Below are 19247 nucleotides of genomic sequence, written 5' to 3'. Positions count from 1 at the left end.
AACAGAATTGAATAGCTACTAAGCTACTATTTTGAATATTTCACAACATTGTCTTATATTTTGTGACTTTTTAACTCTGAGGCAAGAAAATACATTATTTTTACTTTTTTCCTTAAGCTGGGCTAAAGACCCAGAAACTCTCAAAACTGCGGTTGAACTCAGCAGAGTTTAAAATCAGTCATTCCTTTAGGACAGTATTTCTCAGACTTGGCAACTTTAAGACGTGTGGACTTCAACTCCCAGAATTCCCCAGCCAGGCTGGCTGGGGAATTCTGGGAGTTGAAGTCCACGCGTTAAAGTTGCCAAGATTGAGAAACATTGCTTTACGGAATCTGTGTAAAGAAAAGGTCAAGTGGCTGGAAAAATCTGCAAGTCCAGAGTGTGATTCTCCTATCCAATGTAGTTTTTTTTATAAATTTCCTATTAAGAAATTACTTAAATAAAGAAAGTAGGAAACACAACTTACCTAATATTGTCATGCTCTTTTTCGATATTCAAGAGTGCCTTGGATGACAGGAGTGGGCTTTTCAAGATTTTTTCCATTTCAGAAATTTTATTTTCATAGCCTTTAATGTTTAAATCACAGCCAGGCATCGCTTTCCTCTTATCTGCTAGTGCTACAGTAAATTTCAGCAATTTTTGGATTCTCCGAGATAAAGAAATCATCATGTTATCCCACTGATCAAAGCAAACATGACAGCGGGAACAGGACGGAAATTCCTGGTGGTGACTGCGAGCACATTGATCACAGAGTTTTCCAGAGACCCCACGCCGGCAGTGGCACACGCCCGTGTCTTTATCACATGCAGGTATCAGACTTCCATCCTTGTTACACTTACATTCTGATGGGGACAGAAGCAATAATGTTAAGCTGTGAAAGGGAAAAGATGGGGGAAAAATTAAAGCCATAGTTTAAGGTTGTTTGTTATGTGAATGCACCATACATTGGCCTCTCTTACTTGGTGCTTTCCAGATGTGTTGGAGTACAATGCCCGTAATTTCTAGGCATAAATAATTAACTGACTGTGGGATGATGGGTGTTGCAATCCCACAAACCTGGAGGGCATCAGACTGGAGCAGGGGGCTATGTGTTATGCCATAATTAACGCAAAAATTCTAGGACTTTTGTCCTGTATTACCACATAAGTCTAACAAACTGCATTCCACTTACCAATGCAATGGATGCCATAATAATTTTCAGCACAGATATCACAATGTCTTCCTGTATAACCTAACTTACATGGACACTGACCTGTAAGCTGTAAAAAGAGTCTGTAGTTAGAACCTGGCAAGGGGGGAACAAGTGAGGTCATTGTGCTTGAACTAGATACCTATGGTTGCAAACAATAGCTTATTTCATTGTTACAAACCAAGGAACACTAATATTATTTATTTATTTTATTTTGTTTTCAAATTTGTATGCCGCCCATTAGCCCTTCGAGGTAATCCAGACAAGAAGCACAACCGTGAGTACTAACTCTATTGTAAGGTTACATTAACAGAATCTTGCAAGTCTGAAAGTATTTCCTCCCACCTTTCCTTTTACTCTCCAGAAAACTAGGGAGGGTCCCTTCTGAAATGCTTCCCACATCCCCCTTCCTTCTGCGGGCTGACATACCCTTTACATGCTGGTTTGTCCAGTCTGTGGCTCTTCTCCCTGTCTCCCAAGGTCATTCCCACATACCATTACATATTATAAGATGATTCAGTTTAATAAATTTTGGCCCCTGGAATTCCAGTTTATCCTTTAATTTTTAAAAATAATGTAATTAGATCAAGAATCTTGCCTGATCACAAATGTTATTTGGGGAATGTTTTGGATTGCAGTTGCAGGGGAGACATCCTATTCCCTGGACCATGTTCCAGTAGCCAGGAGCACATCGGTCACACTTCTTGCCTATCACGTTAGGTGAACAAGGGCACTTGCCAGTGGTCTGGTCACATGGGCAAAAGTCATTTCCTGACAGGCATTTTGTTGGGTTCACACCCAAAAGGTTGCAGTTACATTCTGAAAAGATACCAGACATAGCGATGGAATGATTGATTATCGTTTTTAGCAAATAACATTCTACTACCATGTTGAATTAATTGACATTTATCCCTGGTGCTGTTCCAGTTGGTTCCTGAGCTTGCTCATTACTTGTTGTATACTTTCATTCAAGGTGGATCATCCTCTGTTTGTACACATTTTGAATGAGGCTCTGTCCTTCAACTCCTGCTATTTTCTTTATAAACCTTTGATCTTTGCATTTTGGCCCAATCATGGATAAACCTATGTGACAAAATCTGGCCCTGATTGGCATGCCCTCTTAAAAACCACCTTTGAATTGGCTGAGAGAACTACTCTGTTCCATATTCCTTTGCCAGTATGCCAAACAATTTGACCCGAAGAGTGCCTCTTCTTTACTCATTCTCACATCTTTTGCTCAACACTGAGAATAATTGTCCACTGATGGTAGTTCAGCTGTCTATCTGCATAGTTGCCCACTGCCCCAAACAGCAACTGTCCATCTAAGTCATCTCATCCTAGTAGCATAAAACCTGGCCAAATTACCTGCAGTCTCGTTCCTGATGTTCCTGCTCTGTCTGAAGTCTCAGACTAACTGAACCTTCTAAGATGGATTTGATACTGCTAGAGTAGCTACAGTGTTTGGTACCAAGGTTTGTTGCAGGATTTTGTTTACCATTGTGTACCTTACTACTTTTCTCCTCTATCCTTTTTTAAAATCTTTAATTCAGTTATAATTAAATTGGTAGGCTAATATATAGATTAGGATGGTTCTTCCCATTGCCTAGACCAGGGTTTCAAACTGTGTTCTAGGGAACCCAAGGATTCTGCGAGACGTTGATGGGGTTCCATGAGAGATTAAGGGCCAGAAAAGTTCACTGAAATCCAGCCAATTGTCTGTCACTAGAGGTTTGCCTCTTGATCTGGGGTTCTGGGATTTTTTTTTTTTTAATTTACAGATTCCGTGGTCTGAAAAATCCCTGGCCTAGATCATGCTTACTGTGCTTATAAAACTGAATGTAGAGCAGGTGAATAGAAGAAAGCTTCGTTATCCTCTCACCTAGGCACCTTCATACCTTCTGGTCTTGAAGGTTCCTCCGCTCTGGTATTACCTACCCTGTCAATCTAGTGTGAATTAACTAGGCCTAGGAGCCAGTGTGGTTTAGTGGTGAAGCTGTTGGACTAGGATCTTAGACTAATTCTTAATTAAATTAAATTAAATTAAATTAAATTAAAATAATTAAATTCTTAACCCTCAGCCATGGAAACTCACTGGGTGATTATGGCCATCACTTTCAACCCAATTTACTGCAGAGGGTTGCTGTTATGGGGAAAAATAGGAGATGAGAGCACTATGTTTGCTGCCTTGAGCTCCTTTACAAAAGATGGGATGTAAATCTAATAAATAAATATCTTACAAATATATACAGTTCTAATGTTATTTAAGATGTGTATTTTTTTCTAGAGACTGTTACAATCAATAGAGTACATCTCCAGCTCCCTAAACTCTTAGTCCTTCCCATTCCTTATACTAATTCCAACAAAACATTTCACCCTACCCAGAAATACTCTAAGCAATTAGGAGAATATGTGATAGCATTATTAATTGCATAATTTATTCGGCCACAAGATTTATTTTTACTGAACCTTGCTATCCAGGCATTTACTAGAACCTGTTTGCTTACTTCTACAGTTCCTCAGAAGTGCTGATCCAAAATAACCAGGTTTACAGAATTGGCAGTTTGGTCCATGACTGTTGTATAAGCATTTTAAACACTCTCCAGTGTCCTTGTTGCAAGAGGCTGGGTCTGCCAAGTCACTGTTGTTATTACAGGAACAAGGAAGACATTGACCTGCTGTTACCCTTGGATTCCCAAAGAACCCACTGAGGCATTCATCACAGTGATCACCTACAAATGTGAAAGTCACACACAATTACAACCAATTAAATTTAGTGATGTTGGTCATTACAAGACTATTTTTTTCAAAACAAACAAACCTGTTAATTCCTAGTAAAAACTCACTGGATCAGACTTTTCTACCTCCTACTTTCTCTTGCTTTCTCAGTTCCCATTTCCACCCATGCTACTTCTCAGATCTCAGAGCATCCTATTTTCATCTTTCATTCTAGGGAACATCTGAGATCACTCCTCATTTTCCACAATCCTTGGTTTTGGGAAAGTTTGAGTCATAACTGCTTCTAAGCCTAGTACCACTAAGACGTACTGAATTTTGTGGAACAAAGTAAATGATGGAAAATGAAAAGCCTGCTAGAATAATTTGTGGTATAGCTTCCCAGACTACAGATGGAATGATTTTGGATTTTTGTCAATCTAACAACAAAGAACATTAAATTCTCTAAAGATGGCAGATTTCCTACCTGAATAGCCCACAAAACATTTGCAAATTAATAGCTTGGTCCAAGAGTCTTGGTAACAGGAATGTGCAAAATATCTCTTGCTGGTTGGGGAATCTGGGCACATACAAGGACGACAAGGATCTCTTTTGAGAGGATTTCCATAATATCCATCTAAACACCTGCACCAAACATAGTTAATATTTTTAAAAATAACATCACATAAAATATCTAAAACATCCTCTTAGAAATGTAATCAAGATACTTGAAGAATAAGTATCTAAATAAAGACAGAACATATAAATATATATGGTGAAAACACTCTGTAGATCAAAAGATTAGGACCCCTGCCTCCTAGAAGAAACATGGAAGTGTTTACATGTTTTGTCCTATTGGTGTAAACAAGATTTTTTTATTGATACTCTAGAAATACCATTTTGGGACCCAGCTGGGTAGTAATAGATAGGTTGAATCCCAACCTGACACCATTATTTTAAGATTTAGTGTTGGCTCACATTTCGATAACAATCACTGTCATTATCTGTGGGATTGTAGAGTGCTTAGAACCCAGCTAACTAGTCAACTGTTCAGTAGGTTTATGGGGGATACAGTGAAAAAATGCAGCTTTGTCAAAATCTAGTAGTTCTCGGGTGCTGGGCTTTGAAGGACCCACATTCCTTCGAGCTTGGGTTTTGAGAAGCTAGGATCAGCAATTTCCACTGGGAAAAAAAGGAAAAAGAGAGTACGCAGGAACTGGATGGAGGGGGCAGGGTCATCCCAAATGGCCCAAAGGTACTGGTCTGTTCCCATCCCTTACAGATGACTTAACTGCACCACCACCACATTGGTTAGTAAAGCTTGCTAGATTTTGTATAAGCCATGGCCTACAGCTACCGTAAGGAGGAAACACTGTGTAAACATCAGCATGGTGCTAAGGCTGACTTAAGGCTGCCTCCCGCATGGGTTGGGAATGAGACAAATACAACACACTGGGGAAACAGCAGAAAAAAGAGGTTGTCAGGTCATGCTTCTCTTGTGGCTAGATGCACAGGGGATATGGCCTATGATTTTCACCCTTTCCATGTATTTGCTAATAGCCAATGCAGTCCTGGTATGATATCTGCTTCGGGAAAATTTCCAGAGGAATCAATGCAGCCACATTTCAATAGTCTCCTCTTCACTGCCTCTTCATATATGAGCATGTGGGAATGCACAATCACAGCACAAAGGCTTTACAATGGTAAAGCACAGATTTTCATGCATCTCTACTACAATATCCCTTAAAGTATATTTTTTCCTCAACTCAGTTCCCCATTTTGTTTATTTTTTCAAGTCAGTCACTATCACATTTCATGAGTTTTGCACTTGCTAAATATCTGTCTACCCCTACCTTTCACAGTTAGATCCAGTGGTAAACCTTGTACAGTTCAAACATGATCCAGTCTGTGGATGACAAAGTTCTGCAAAGCCATTGCAAGGACAAGGACGACAATGAGGAAACCCAAAATATCCAGCTAGACATTGATTGCACCGCTGGCCATCGACTTCCGGGCGGCAAGAACACTGCCCAGTCAGCTGGTCACACAGGGCACTTACTGATCCTTGAGGATGACATTCACATGCTTGATTGAAAAAGAAAAGATAATGGTTTCAGATGGCATATTGTTTATTTAATTTACTGCAATCCCTCAAGATGAAATTATCCACATGTCTATATGGTTGCTGATGCTCGTCTGTTGCTCATTGTACAAAGACTGAGGGGAACACAGACTATAAAGTATTGCTTGCTGAAGGCACCTAATATATTCAGGATTCATGAGTTTAAGAAAAATTAGGTCTGTCCACCAAACATATAGTACAAAATGGTGCGTTGGTAAAGGGAAGAGGGAAGGGAATCTAAATCCTAGGTGGTTTTGGCCACATGAATGTTTGGGTTAGGATTAGGGTCAGGATTATCCTAGCCTTCTGAGCAAGTGGTAAGGAGAGACCCACTCTCTGATGCCCTGCTTCTGCTATAGAAAATGTTCAGTATCTTCATTTTGTATCTGTGTGTATATTCAGTAAAAAGATGCCATAATTGTAGAACCATATGTAGACCATTACTTACCAAGACAACCTTGGGGTCCAAAGCTGTGGCTTCCAGCTGCACATTTATCACAACAGTGTCCTACCACATTAGGTTTGCATTGGCACTGGCCTCCAAGTTTTGTGCAGTGAGAATTTAGAGAACCTTGTGGGTGACACCTGCAGGCTTTCAGGAGAAATACACTTGATTTATGAAGCCAAAGAATCATAGAAAAAGGGAGAAGAATCAAATTCCAGGTTTATTTAGTTATGTTATAGTGTCAGCCCAACAAGATAGACCAGACTAAGAAACTAATGCCATATAGGTCAGGACTACTTTTATTGTAACAGCCATAGTTACAGAATCTTGCAAGTCTGAATGTGCCTCCCCCTCTCTCACTTTATCTTTGTGTGAACTAGGGAGGGGCTTGCCTTAGATGTTTTCTCAAGTTATTTTCTTGGCCCAGACTCAAGTCTCTCTTACTTGACCATTGAATTGGTAGCATCTCTTCCTCCTGTCCTTCAAGGCCATTCCATATGTCCTCTACCCCTAAGTCTTTAACACTGAAATTCCAACTCTTTTTAATGTGCACTGAGAAACATGTAAAAAGGGGGTGGGGCTTTGATTGCATGGTCACAGACATCACCTTGACTTTTTGGACATACACTCCTTCCTGTGGATGCCCTGATTCATAACTAGTAAAGCCAAAAAGCAACCCAAATATTTCTGCTTTTATGGGAAACCAAACATGTACTGTCCCACTTTCTTTACCAAGAAGGGTTAAATGATACTGAGGTTCACTGGAGTAGGAGTAGAGAGGAGAGTCATTACTACAACCACTCTGCTTCTTATCCATGTGGATCTTATCTTACAAAGTTCTCATCTCCTAATTGTATTTGGGGGCCATTCCACATCTGCCAGCTAATTAACACATTTTTCCTCCGGAACAAGACAATCTTCAAGACCTGCAGTTTAAACTTTCACATTGTTATCTGTTACTTCTGCCACCAGGTAACACAATTTTTGATCCAGACAGTTTTTTTCTTCCAGATCTGCAACATTTTGTATCTGGTTGCAAGGTAAAAGAAAAAGAAAACCTCAGAACCCAAAACTGGAAGAAATCAAAACCAGAAGAGATTTCTTCTCTGCTCCTAATATATAAATGTAGCAACAAGTGGAAAAACAGTGACCCCAGCTTGCTATTTAGCAAGAGAATTGATTAATTGTGTTACAATACTAAGGCATTTTGCCTTGGGAGGATATTCTCTAAAATACATTAGATCTAAGCCAGTTACCAACTGAAACCACCTTCTAAAACTGGAAGCCAGTACAGAATTCTGCAAGTCAATATTATATAGCTGCAGAATGTGTCTTCACATGGAAGGGCTGTTGCATTGTGAACTGTTTTCTAGAGCTCTTCGGAAAACTGACTCATCATATGCAAAAGGAAAGAAAAAAAACAGGACATCACATTTTGGAAGTTTCCTTTAAGTTAAATTAGAAGGGAAGAAATTGTAACATGGAGACCATGCAAAGAGAAGCACTTACGGACTGCACCGTTGTGAATACGGGCAGACAAACTTGCTATTAGTTTTCTGCACGATTCTGGTAAGATGTGTGGCCCGATTTCTGAGGCACGTTCAATGCAATGGTACTGCTGGTACTCCTCTAAATCATTTTGATCACAAAAGTTTTCCACAGAAGCGATTACAGGAATGAGTCCAATCTGTAACATTAGTACAAACCACAAAACATTGAATAGTATAGTTTTTAGCAGATGAAAGAAAGGAATGATGGTAAGATTATTGCCTGACAATCCACATAAATGCATCATTATTGCAAATGATCAATGAAGACTCTTGCTGAAACTAGCTAATGTGGATGAGTCAGGTTAGTGACTCTCTCCTGTCTCTGCCTACATCCTCTTGGGCAGTGTTTCTCAACCTTGGCCACTTTAAGATGTGTGGACTTCAACTCAGCTTTGCTGGCTGGGGAATTCTGGGAATTGAAGTCCACACATCTTAAAATGTCCAAGGTTGAGAAACACTGCTCTAAGGGGCTGATGGGTGTCCGTCTGAGCCACCTGCATGGCTCCAGGTGAATGTTTATTTTCCGGTCCTGGGTCCCACAGCTTAAGTTGATAAAGCACCAATTTTTTTTTTCGTATTAAAGGCAACATTGGGTGTTCTCCAATAAGTCATGTCTGGGTACAGGAATGTCTGCAGTGACAATCAACAATTTCAAAATGGCAGGCATGACTGGGAGATCAAAGCCCTGTCTCTTGATGTGCATGCGATACATGCAATGCATGTTAAAAGTGGAGAGACTTTGATTGCCTGGTTGCGCCTGCCATTTTAACATCATTGACTGCTGCACAGATGCCCCCCCAATGCATCTTCCCTCCATATTTCTGACCAATCATACAAAGGTAACAATGCCATTGATACAATAATTAATAGGCTATCATCCATGGTGATTCAGTACCAAGTTACATCAATAAATTAAACAAAAAAACCATCCTGAGCCTATCTAGAAGTTTGTAAAACGAATTCTGTTTAGCCAGTTACATTTAAAATTGCTGTGAGGAAAGACAACATAAAAATGTAACGAGAAATAAAAGTATGGAAGACAATTAAATTGTTCAAGATTGGGGATTCAGCAAAAAAGAAAGAAAACAAGACAAAAGAGCAAATTAAGAGCAGATAGGAAAAAACGGGATGTGAACAAGAAGATAAAATATAATCTACTTTCCTTTTTAATATATATTTTATTGCCCATTTTTCTCTGGTGTGAAATAAACTATATAAATATTAAAATGAATTGATAGATAATATGATCAATAGATCACCCAAGTAAATTAGATCAGACAGAAAAGACAAATTGTTATATATCACTGCAACTTACTGAATCAACCAGTATGGATGATTGAGACTTTGGTTCAGGGTCTGAAGTCTTGGAAAAATAGACATCTACAAAATATTCTGCCCTGGGTTCTAAGCATATAGGAGTGGATAGCAACTGCATTCTGTTTAACAGAAGAAATACGTCAACATGAATTTTAAAATATAGTTATCGTGGTTTTAGCATTAATGAATTAATGTGAGGTGTGCCTGTTCATGCACTGCAAATATTAGTGTGCATGAGAAATGGGATAGACTGGTGGAGTAGGAAGTGACCGAGATGTAATCAGACAGAAGAGGCCTTCACCCTTGGAATTTTGTTCTCCAATATAGTATCTCTGGCTTTTTAAACAAGCCTTGGGGTTGTGGGACTGCTGTGAGCGGTTCCCTCCTTCAATCTGGAGTAATCTGTAATCTGGAGTTTAATGAACATTGAGTCTTATATATCTTTGATACTGTATTCATATTATACAGTGACTCACATTTTAGACTTTCTTTGCATGTATGTTGGTATGTTGATTCCCATATTTATTTTATTTTATATTCATTTTTTTAAGTGAATACCAGACCTCATTGTGGATGGTAGAACAAGGAACTGTGGTTCTTCCAGGGCAATTTGGTTCTTGCAATGTTCACTTCCTACAGGACCAGAAGACTTAACAACAATGGTTGCTGTCCAGTCAGCTGAAGCCTGGATGTTTGGGTGAGACAAAAATAAGATTCAAAGTGTAAATATTTCTGATTTTATGAGACATGTAAACAAGAGCATACTGAGTTATTTGACCAGGAAATGAAACAGCTGTTCTACAGAGATTCAAATATGATACACCTTTCCTTTACAAATAATTGTTCTCCAGGTCAGTTAATGCTATCCCAAAAGAAAATAATTTTTTTTGCAAGACAACCAACCTCATTGACATTAGCATCCACAGGAGTGTGTGTCCAAAAAGCAAAATGGTGATTCTGCAGCCACGGTCTTGTCTTTTTTGACACTTCTTCCTGGTGGACACTGTTGACCATTGAGCAATATATAAAACACCTTAAGTAAGTGATACAAACTTGCTATGGGACTGGGCATTACATACTCCTCTCTCTCTCAGCACTGAGATATGTATACTGCTAGAGTTCTCATTCCATTGGGATGAATGTCCACACTCTAATCAATGGTTGTACAAAATCACGCTATTTATATGTATCACATCTGAAAGCCTTTTGTTTTGATGGTGGTCATTCTTGGATTGTACTCTGTGGAAAGAACTTTGATTCCCATAACACTGATGGTTGAAAATTGAATAAACATGATAATCAAGGTAAATTTGGCAGGATTCAGTTTAGTTTTTTGAAAACATTTTATAAATCCCACATACTTTATTTCAGAGGCCTTGCTTTTGTCTGCGTTTCCATTAAAATACTGACATAATTAAGTATATAATAATTACCTCTGGCTGATAGCGAATTATGATATTAAACTCCATCAGGAACGGAATGTTGTTGATCAGAAAACGTAATCCTGCTCTGCTCTGCACCCGTGCAAAACCCAGTCCTGACCACGTCACAGGTTTTCCAGGAATGGCCTCTTTAATAACAATATTCAGAGCAGGGTTTCTGCCAAATGGGACTGAATTCTGAAAGAATATTTTAAAATAACGCTATTCAAATAGCAAAATACCTCCCCAGAATAAGCACGTTTTTTATTCTCTCTTCTATCACCTTCAGGGACCGCTTTGGAATAAAAAGTCTGTGTCTTCTGCTTCTCTTATCCTTTTTAAAAACCCAGAATGGATTAAGATGCTAGCAACCTCAGTTTTAGTCTGAGTAGACAAAACAAGTCAGGACAATCTCTGTTGACACTTAAATTGATAACCAACGTAGACCCTACATTTGTTAGTTGCCACACTTTTGATCATGTGGTGTGCCCCCAAGTATGGGGGCATCTGTTGGGGGGTATTCAAAAACATTATATATGATGGGTTAGGGTGACCACATGATCAAAACTCCACCCATTTTTATTGTGCATGCAGGGCACGTTAAAATGTTGGGCCCACTATCTTAACTTTGTTGATGTCCCTTAGGGATGCCCTCGGTGAAGTATACCCCCATATGTGGATTCCGTAAGTTAAAGACATAGCTGATATTTAAGCTTTGCAAATATTTTAGGCACTTTTCAGCTTTATGTTTTGTATCTAAGCTGAACTCATTCATATATAATCAAGAATATAGGCAAACTAAGAAGATCAATATATATTTATTTTGTACTCTTGATGTGTCCATATTTTAGACCAACTATAGCAGTTGTTTCTCAGACCAATAAAGGAGATGGTTATACAAATAACCAACTGCAAGATCCTGTGTTACTGGTGAAGAGTTTTGCCCCTTTGCTGACTCACAATAAGGCAGTTACAACATATGAAGAAGTCTCTGCCCTAATGTATTTGGGGATATACCGATCTTTAGATGGGAAGCAGTTCAGTTGCCAGAATTCCTGTAACTCAATCCCATTCATCTCAATAAATATTGTTAAAACCTTAGTAAGAATTGTGCTTGGAAAAGAATCAATTTTGGTTCAGGCAAGTGCCAGAGAATATCACACCAACTCTGAAATACGTTGTTAGTGAACAGATTCCCATTTGTGTGTCTTTGAGTCAATTTATGCCCACTGAGAATTTTAAGAAGAAACAGGTGGTCTCCTGAAAGAAAAAAAGTATAAGAGCCTCCTAAGAACCAGTTCTCATTAGGGTAAGACTTAGGGTTAAGGTTGTCATTTTCAGAATGGCTGATTTTGGGTTGCCAGGAAAAACATTCCTGCTGCTGACGATAAGGACACGGGGCAGGGGGGTGAAAACTGTTTGAACACAAATGCAAAAATGGAGGGCAGCCTAAGTTTTGGGGTGGAATTTTGTGCTTAGAACCTGTTCTGGATTGTCATGTCCAGAACAGCTGATTTTGGGTCCCTGGGAAGAAAACTGCTGATGACAATGCTAGGGGTGTGGGGCATTTATTTATTTAATTTTAAATAAAATATTAGATTTACTTGTCCAACTGTTTGTTTCCTGATGCCCTTTTTCTTATTCCTCTTCAGGATGATTTTTCCATTTTCAATTGTGAAATCATAGCCTCGTTGCTGAAAATAGACATCGCAGCGTGGCATGGTGGTGGGTTGAACCTTATAAATACATTGAAATGATAATAGTATCAGAATCTGCGAGTTCTTGTTAGAAATACATTACATGCAATCATGCTATGAATAATTAGGCAAATATGGAAATGGCAGCATTTAAACTGCATCTCGGTTTCCACGTTGAAATGGAACTTTCTGCCATTTTGAAAAACAAATCCAAATTGAGGAAAATCAAACTTCCATTTTCAGAAGTAATCATGCTAATGAAGGGAAGTAAAAATCAGGAAAAAGAGAAGGAAGATAAACTTCATTAATTATATGTAGTAACATTACAAAAAAATCATTCAAGGAAGTTCTTACATGAGGAACTATGTGGGGATTAATTACTAGAGACCAGAAAGGACTCTTTAAATCCAGGATCATGCATATAACATTGTAAAAATTTGCATACTTCCAACCTACATATTACACTCAAGAAAAACTATAATTTACATAATTAGTTATTGCCTAAGTTGAATATTTTGTATAATTTATTTTGGTTTTATTGGTATAGGGCAGTGTTTCTCAACTTTGGCCACTTTAAGTTGTGTGGACTTCAACTCCGAGAATCGACCAGACAGCCAAGGTTAAAGCAGCCAAGGTTGAGAAACACTGGTACAGGGAATGGAAATAGCACAGAGGGCAAACAGGAAACTAAAGCCCTATTAAGAAACCCCAACAAAAGTTTTTCCCCCCCAGTTACACTACAAACTTCTAGGTACAACATTACAGTCACAGGCAAAGTATGTCATCCTTTCTTCCCCAAAAGCAGAGAATAGAGTTTCAGAGCTGCTTCAAAACTTGAAAACTTGATAAACTTGTGGGAACTAATTCCCTTGTCTCCTATATGTGGAAGTCATTAAATTACAATGGACCCAATTTTCATTGAAATTAAAATACAGCCAAGTCAGTTTAGATCGTGGCTTATTTCTTGGTTCTGAGCACAGTCGGTCCATGCCACTTGGCCAGTATTCTCATACAGCATACACTGAACTGAACCAGACCTTTGCTCAGATACCCATCATGCTATTCCCTCTTGACGCAAATCCCAAGATCTTTTCCCTCTAAAGCCATTCTTCCAGCTTGAGCAACTTCCAGATGAATGGACTTGAATTCAGAGCAATGGCCACTCTGCTAAAGGAATTCTGGGAATCGAAGTCCACACATCTGGAAGTTGGCCAGGTTGGGAAATAATATTCTCAATGTGGCCGCAGCAAGTAAATAAAAGGCACTAATATCTTTTTCCTGTAATTTTAGTTTTCCATTTTGTCCTCTGCTTCCTGCTGGTCTGAAATGGACTATCCTGCATATTAATCTGTACTAATTTTTTGCAATCCAGTGCAAATTAATTAAAATACCAAGGGTAGAGCTCCAAGGAGTGGTGTTGAATCTTCTGCTTCATATATGTAATAGTCCAAAGGTAAGAAAAAGTAGCCTGCAGCTGGTTGAGTACACTGACGGCCTACTATATTAGGTCGGCAGTCACACTGTCCATCGGTTGGTGTGCACCTGGAGGCAGGGACAGGAAGAGAAAACAATGCAAAAAAGCTACAGAAGACTAAGCCACAGTTTTTAAATAGTTTTCTGCCCGATTCATAGCGGCCAAGATTCCATATAACCCCAAGGGTTACAGATCACATGAAACCAAAACTATAACATCATGAGCCTTTCCGCACTTGTATCGAACTATGGCGTACGCATGTCTTCTTTCCTGTTGCGTTCTCAAGACGTTGCCATCTAATCCTTCCCTATTCCTGAGACCCCTTTAAGTTGTCCTTAGCTGTCCTGGTATTAAAAGCGGTGTTTCTCCCCTTGTCCCAACACAAGTATTGCTGTGGATTCAATCTAATATTCAATTTGTTGGCTAATCTCTTGGTAGCACAGTCAGGAATCCTTAGAGGACGTGATCTGTCCAGCATCTGTCAGCTACTTTTGGGTGGTGCAGGCAACCTCTTCTCCTCTGACCCCTGAATACTGGCTTCCGGGGCCATTCTGCTTTGGGCAATATAATAGTCCCGTTCTTTGCTTGCTTTAGATTTTTTCCTAGATATTAAGTGAAAGAGCTGAAATGGAAACTTACAAATTCCAAACTTACAAATTATTGTGGGCACCACCAATGTCACAGTCACAAGGGGAACATCCATAGACGTGACTTCCAAGGCCCCAGTATCCCTGCTACAATAGAAAAGAAATGGGGAGGGATTACCCCAGTGTGAAAGTTCAATATACATACATACATACATGCATACGTATATATTGATCCGGATATTTGGATTAAAAGGCAGGGAAAACAAAGGGAAGGCCACCGAGAAAAGTCCTAAGCAGGAAACCTTGTTTGAAAAACTCCTCAGTACATACAAGACAGTGTTCACAATGCTGTCCAGTGACAAATTCCTGGCATAGACACTCTCCAGACACTGGGTCGCAGACAGAGAAAGGCAAACTCCCAGCTGGGTCACAACTGCAGGCTGAAAAGATAGAACACCGGGTCACCATCTGTGTGAGAAGTGGTGGGAGGAGAACATCTGCAGAACCTGATGGTTTTGTCAGAATAATGTAATAAGAGTTGTGATGTTGCCACACAAGCTCCATCCCGTATGTACCTGTGTGCAACATCACTGTGCACATGCCAAAGGGCCAGAGCTTGTGTTGTAACAGTGAAATGCTTGTTTTGTTATTTGGTTCCCCCATGGACATTCCTAGATGGGAGGAACTACTTTTCATAGGCCAACCCCACCTCCAGTGCGGGAGGCGCTGATAGTTGCAAAGTACAAACAAGTAAGTGGACTACTTGAACAGATCTTGGCCAACCACACAGCAACCAATTTACTGCTGAATTATTTTTTTAAAAAACCTAGTAGTATCTATTGCTACTAATGATTATTTCATGCGGAGATACTGACACCTTAAGCTTAAAATGGAACGAGAAAAAGGAAAGAGATTTGCAAAATGAGCAGTGCGATTAACATTGTATTAGCTCATTGATTACTATTGTTGATGAATTATTGATTGACCGTTATTGTTTATTGATTGATTCGGGGATATCTGCATGGGGTGATCAAAAAGTCAAGATGGCAGCTGTCACTGCATGATCAAGGTGATAGCCATGACTGTGATGCATGTAAAAAAAAGGAAGAGGCCTCGATTACACAGTCGTGGTGCCACCTTCATGTTTTGGACCTCCTCCTGTGGACTCCCCTGGATTGATTGATCATTGATTATTTACAAGCTGATCAACTGCTTCTGAAGTCTGAAACCTTCAGAGAACTGAAGGCTTAGCCTGGAGACCTTTACAATCCCTTTGCAGATCCCATAATAATGAAGTGCTACTACATGGATTTAAAGGGTAGCACAGACTAAATGAGAGAACAAACACACTTGGACATTAAGTACAAGAAAGTCTGACTGGGCTAAATAAATAGCAATAAGGATACTGATATTTAGTGTTGAAGGAGCTGAGGGACAGAGTGTAACCATTCAGAACAATTCTGTAACACATGGGTTAAGGATACAACCTAGAAGCATGAAGATTTCCTTTTCCCCTTAAAAAAATGTCAAATGTTTGTTTAACTTCATTTAAGTACAGTATGTAACTGAAGTTAACATAAATATTCATTCACACGTGAGCAGTGTAAATGTTTCCTTTACATTCCTCTCACTGCAGTGCAGAACCAGTAAAATGATAGAGGTTGAAGGCAGGCAACTGAGTATTTTGAAATACTCAGTTTTTCACACTGGCATAGGTCTTCAAGATCTGAACAGCAAGAAAATGAAAGAAAAACCCATACGCTGACAGCCAAGGGGATTGCTTCCACTTATTCCATAGTAGTGTGGCTTGCACTTGTCACAACGGACTCCTTCGACGTTGTTCTTGCAAGGACATTGGCCAGCAACGGTTCCAAGAGGAGGGTCTGAATGACTCTCACACAGCCCATTATACAGAGTGCCTTCTGGATCACAGTCACAGGCTAGGGACAGACAGACAAAGACAGACATATTAGGTCACACGGGAGCAGTGTAACAGCTTGGAATTATTATCCAAACTAATATGAGTCAAACTTTTAGTAGTACTTTTGGTGCCACAATTTGCACAACCGAGTATAATAACTTCCTGGAGAAAAATTCAGCTACATTATTGTAACATTCATTTAAACTAGGGATCCCCAAACTCTTCAGCTCATCGACCCCTTCATGAAGTTTCAGATTGTTCTTTGACCCCCAAACATTTATTATATGGAGAGCAGCACTTGAAGACCATCGACATTGACAAAATCACCATCAGTCAATTGCAAAAGGCAGCTTTACTTGGAACAGCTTATAACCTGCAGTGATACCTTTAACACCATCAAACAACTGCCTGTCCCAGGTCCATAAAAATGCCAAATCCAGTCTAAACATCTGGCTGACTGTGCAATCAACCATAATAATAATAAAGATAAGTCAAGGCTGCTCTAGCTAGTGGCTGACTATCCAACCCTGGGTACCACTGTCTCTCTGCTAGCCACCTCACCTTCAGGACTAGGGGCTGGCATGGAGCTCTACAGAGACCCCAAAAGATGAATTGAATCTAATCAACTGTGATGGAATGGAATTATGAAGGCCAGGCTCGGTGAGCTAAGAAAATGCTTATCTCCCCGAGCCTGGCCTTCATAATTCCATTCCATCACATCAACCTATCAACCACCTATTGATCCCCAGACATTTTCTGACCCCCTTTTGACCCCCAACCCTAACCCTTGGATAGTCCCATTGACCTTTGGGGGTTGATATTGACCATCTCAGGTAACCCTGATTTAAACCATCACATATTTCTGGATTGTCTCTGCAATGACATGATCACAGGGTATTCCCAGAAGGCAGCAGTGATTGAACAGCTGATGTAGCTGATGCATTGGAGCTTTGAGATGAGTGGTTTCCCATTGGTGGGGACTCTTGCCTTATCCCGCCTCCTGACCCCTTGGCACTCCCTCCTCCCCCCAGGGTTTATAAAGACAGTGGTGCCACAGTCATGTTCTGCCAGTCTAAACTGAGCAAGATGGGCAGCTTTACTGCCTCCTGTCCACTGAGTAGTCATTTGCTTTCCAATCACTCAAAAAACAAATGCAACACAAAGTTAGGATAAGGATTTGCGGGGAGGGGATCAATGTTGTTGACTGATTGGCTGCCAACCACTGCACTCCATTATTGGTCACTGGTTGGGGTATGAGCAGTTCGTGGCAGCGGGATCTTGTGAATCAGTTAATGAAAGACTGAGGGTGAAGTTCGTTGTGTGGAATGCTGCAATCTTACTATATCATTGATTTCTTTATTAAAGGAGACTATGCAGAATATAAAGTACTTACTCGGAGTGAGACAGAGGCAGTATTAGTTGCACCTTGTTTTATATCCTGGTGTACCAAAGAAATAGTAGGAGTAATTCAACAGGAATAAGCCATCATGTATAGAGTGTATGACAATAAAAGCATGTGCTTGGTTGCAGGGTGGTACATACAGACCAGGGTTCCCTTTACTTGAATGAGGGATATTATATAAAGTCCTATCCGCAAATTTAAAAGGGTTATTTTACATTCCCTAGAAGTTGTCTGTTGTACTTTGCAATAGGGCTATGCTGCACTTTGGACCTGATCTGCAAAATGGGGGTACAAGCAGCTGGGCCTTTTTGTGAGACTGGTCTGGAGCCTGGCTTAGGGGTCTGAGACTTCTGTATCTACCCATTTGTTTCTAATTCATGCCAGATCTCAATCAACATCTGCTTCTACGTACAGTCTGTACAGCTGGCTCCCTGTTCTGTGCATGAATTCTCGACTGATAAATAAACACTGTGAAATGGAGCCAGACTAAATTAGCTGAAGTTACATCCCACAGAAATTCAGGAGAAAAGTCATAGAATTCTAATCCAGTGGGTCATAGAACAAGAGCTTCACACTTACGGACACACGCATGAGGATCTGCCATTGTCTTTTGGGGATCCTGATAAAAGAAAGGCTTGCACCGATCACAGTGTTGCCCCGCTGTGTTATGCTGACAGTCTTCGCAAACTCCACCACTGATACGATTATTAGAAAGGTACACTGCCATGTCAAAGTGGCAACTTTCAGAATGACCGTTGCATTCACATTCTGGAACAGAAAGCAAACGTAATGGTACAGTCACACACAAACAGGAACCAGATAAATCCAGGTTCCAAAGCAGAGTCTGCATACAGTGAAATGTTCTTTTCTGTAGTCATAGTAGAAACACACCACATAAAGCTAGTCCAGAGACATGGGCACTTGTTGGCATTTCTCATGACACTCATGGAAGACAGCTGCTCCAAGGGCTGTGCTGGCTTCCAGTGGGCTTCTGAGTATGGTTCAAAGTGCTGGTTTTCACCTATAGAGCCCTACGTGGCACAGGGCCAGGCCATTTACAGGAAAGTCTCTCTCCCAGCGTTTCTGCCTGTCCCACCAGATCTAGCAGGGAAGGCATCTTCCAGGACCCTTCCGTCAAACCATGTCCTCTTGTTGGACCCAGGAATCATGCCTTCTCTGTGGCAGTGCCAACCTGTGGAACAGCATCCTCCCCAAAATCCAGATGACCCCAACCCTGTTAGCCTTTTGCAAGGCTTTGAAGACTTGGCAGTTCCCCCAAGTGTTTGGGCCAGGGAATGAGGTAAGCTGTATTGCTGACGTGGTTTTGTGATCGGGGTTTATTGTTTTAACCTTGGGCATCTTAAGTTATATGTGGCAGCTGTGGTTTTAATACTTTTACGCCACCCAGAG

The 19247-nt window shown here is 40.2% G+C and overlaps 1 protein-coding gene across 1 annotated transcript in view; it reads right to left on the bottom strand.

The window, feature by feature from the left end:
- The window catches only part of LOC103061084 (laminin subunit beta-4), a 40693-nt gene that overhangs the window by 9649 nt on the left and 11797 nt on the right, over positions 1-19247 (bottom strand). The window contains exons 9-15 of the mRNA XM_088143368.1: positions 18417-18605; positions 16328-16454; positions 13845-13995; positions 12361-12492; positions 10769-10954; positions 7978-8155; positions 467-842 (exon numbers count right to left, since the gene is read on the bottom strand). Coding sequence (XP_087999494.1) covers positions 467-842; positions 7978-8155; positions 10769-10954; positions 12361-12492; positions 13845-13995; positions 16328-16454; positions 18417-18605 — 1339 coding nt within the window. The remainder of the gene's footprint in view (positions 1-466; positions 843-7977; positions 8156-10768; positions 10955-12360; positions 12493-13844; positions 13996-16327; positions 16455-18416; positions 18606-19247) is intronic.

Source organism: Python bivittatus, unplaced genomic scaffold (genome assembly GCF_059951505.1).
Source record: "Python bivittatus isolate LINGU-HERP-01145 unplaced genomic scaffold, Pbiv_v1 ctg000010_np1212, whole genome shotgun sequence".
Taxonomy (NCBI): Eukaryota; Metazoa; Chordata; class Lepidosauria; order Squamata; family Pythonidae; genus Python; species Python bivittatus.
Note: the sequence above shows the minus strand (reverse complement) of the source record. Positions and strands in the feature narration are given on the sequence as shown.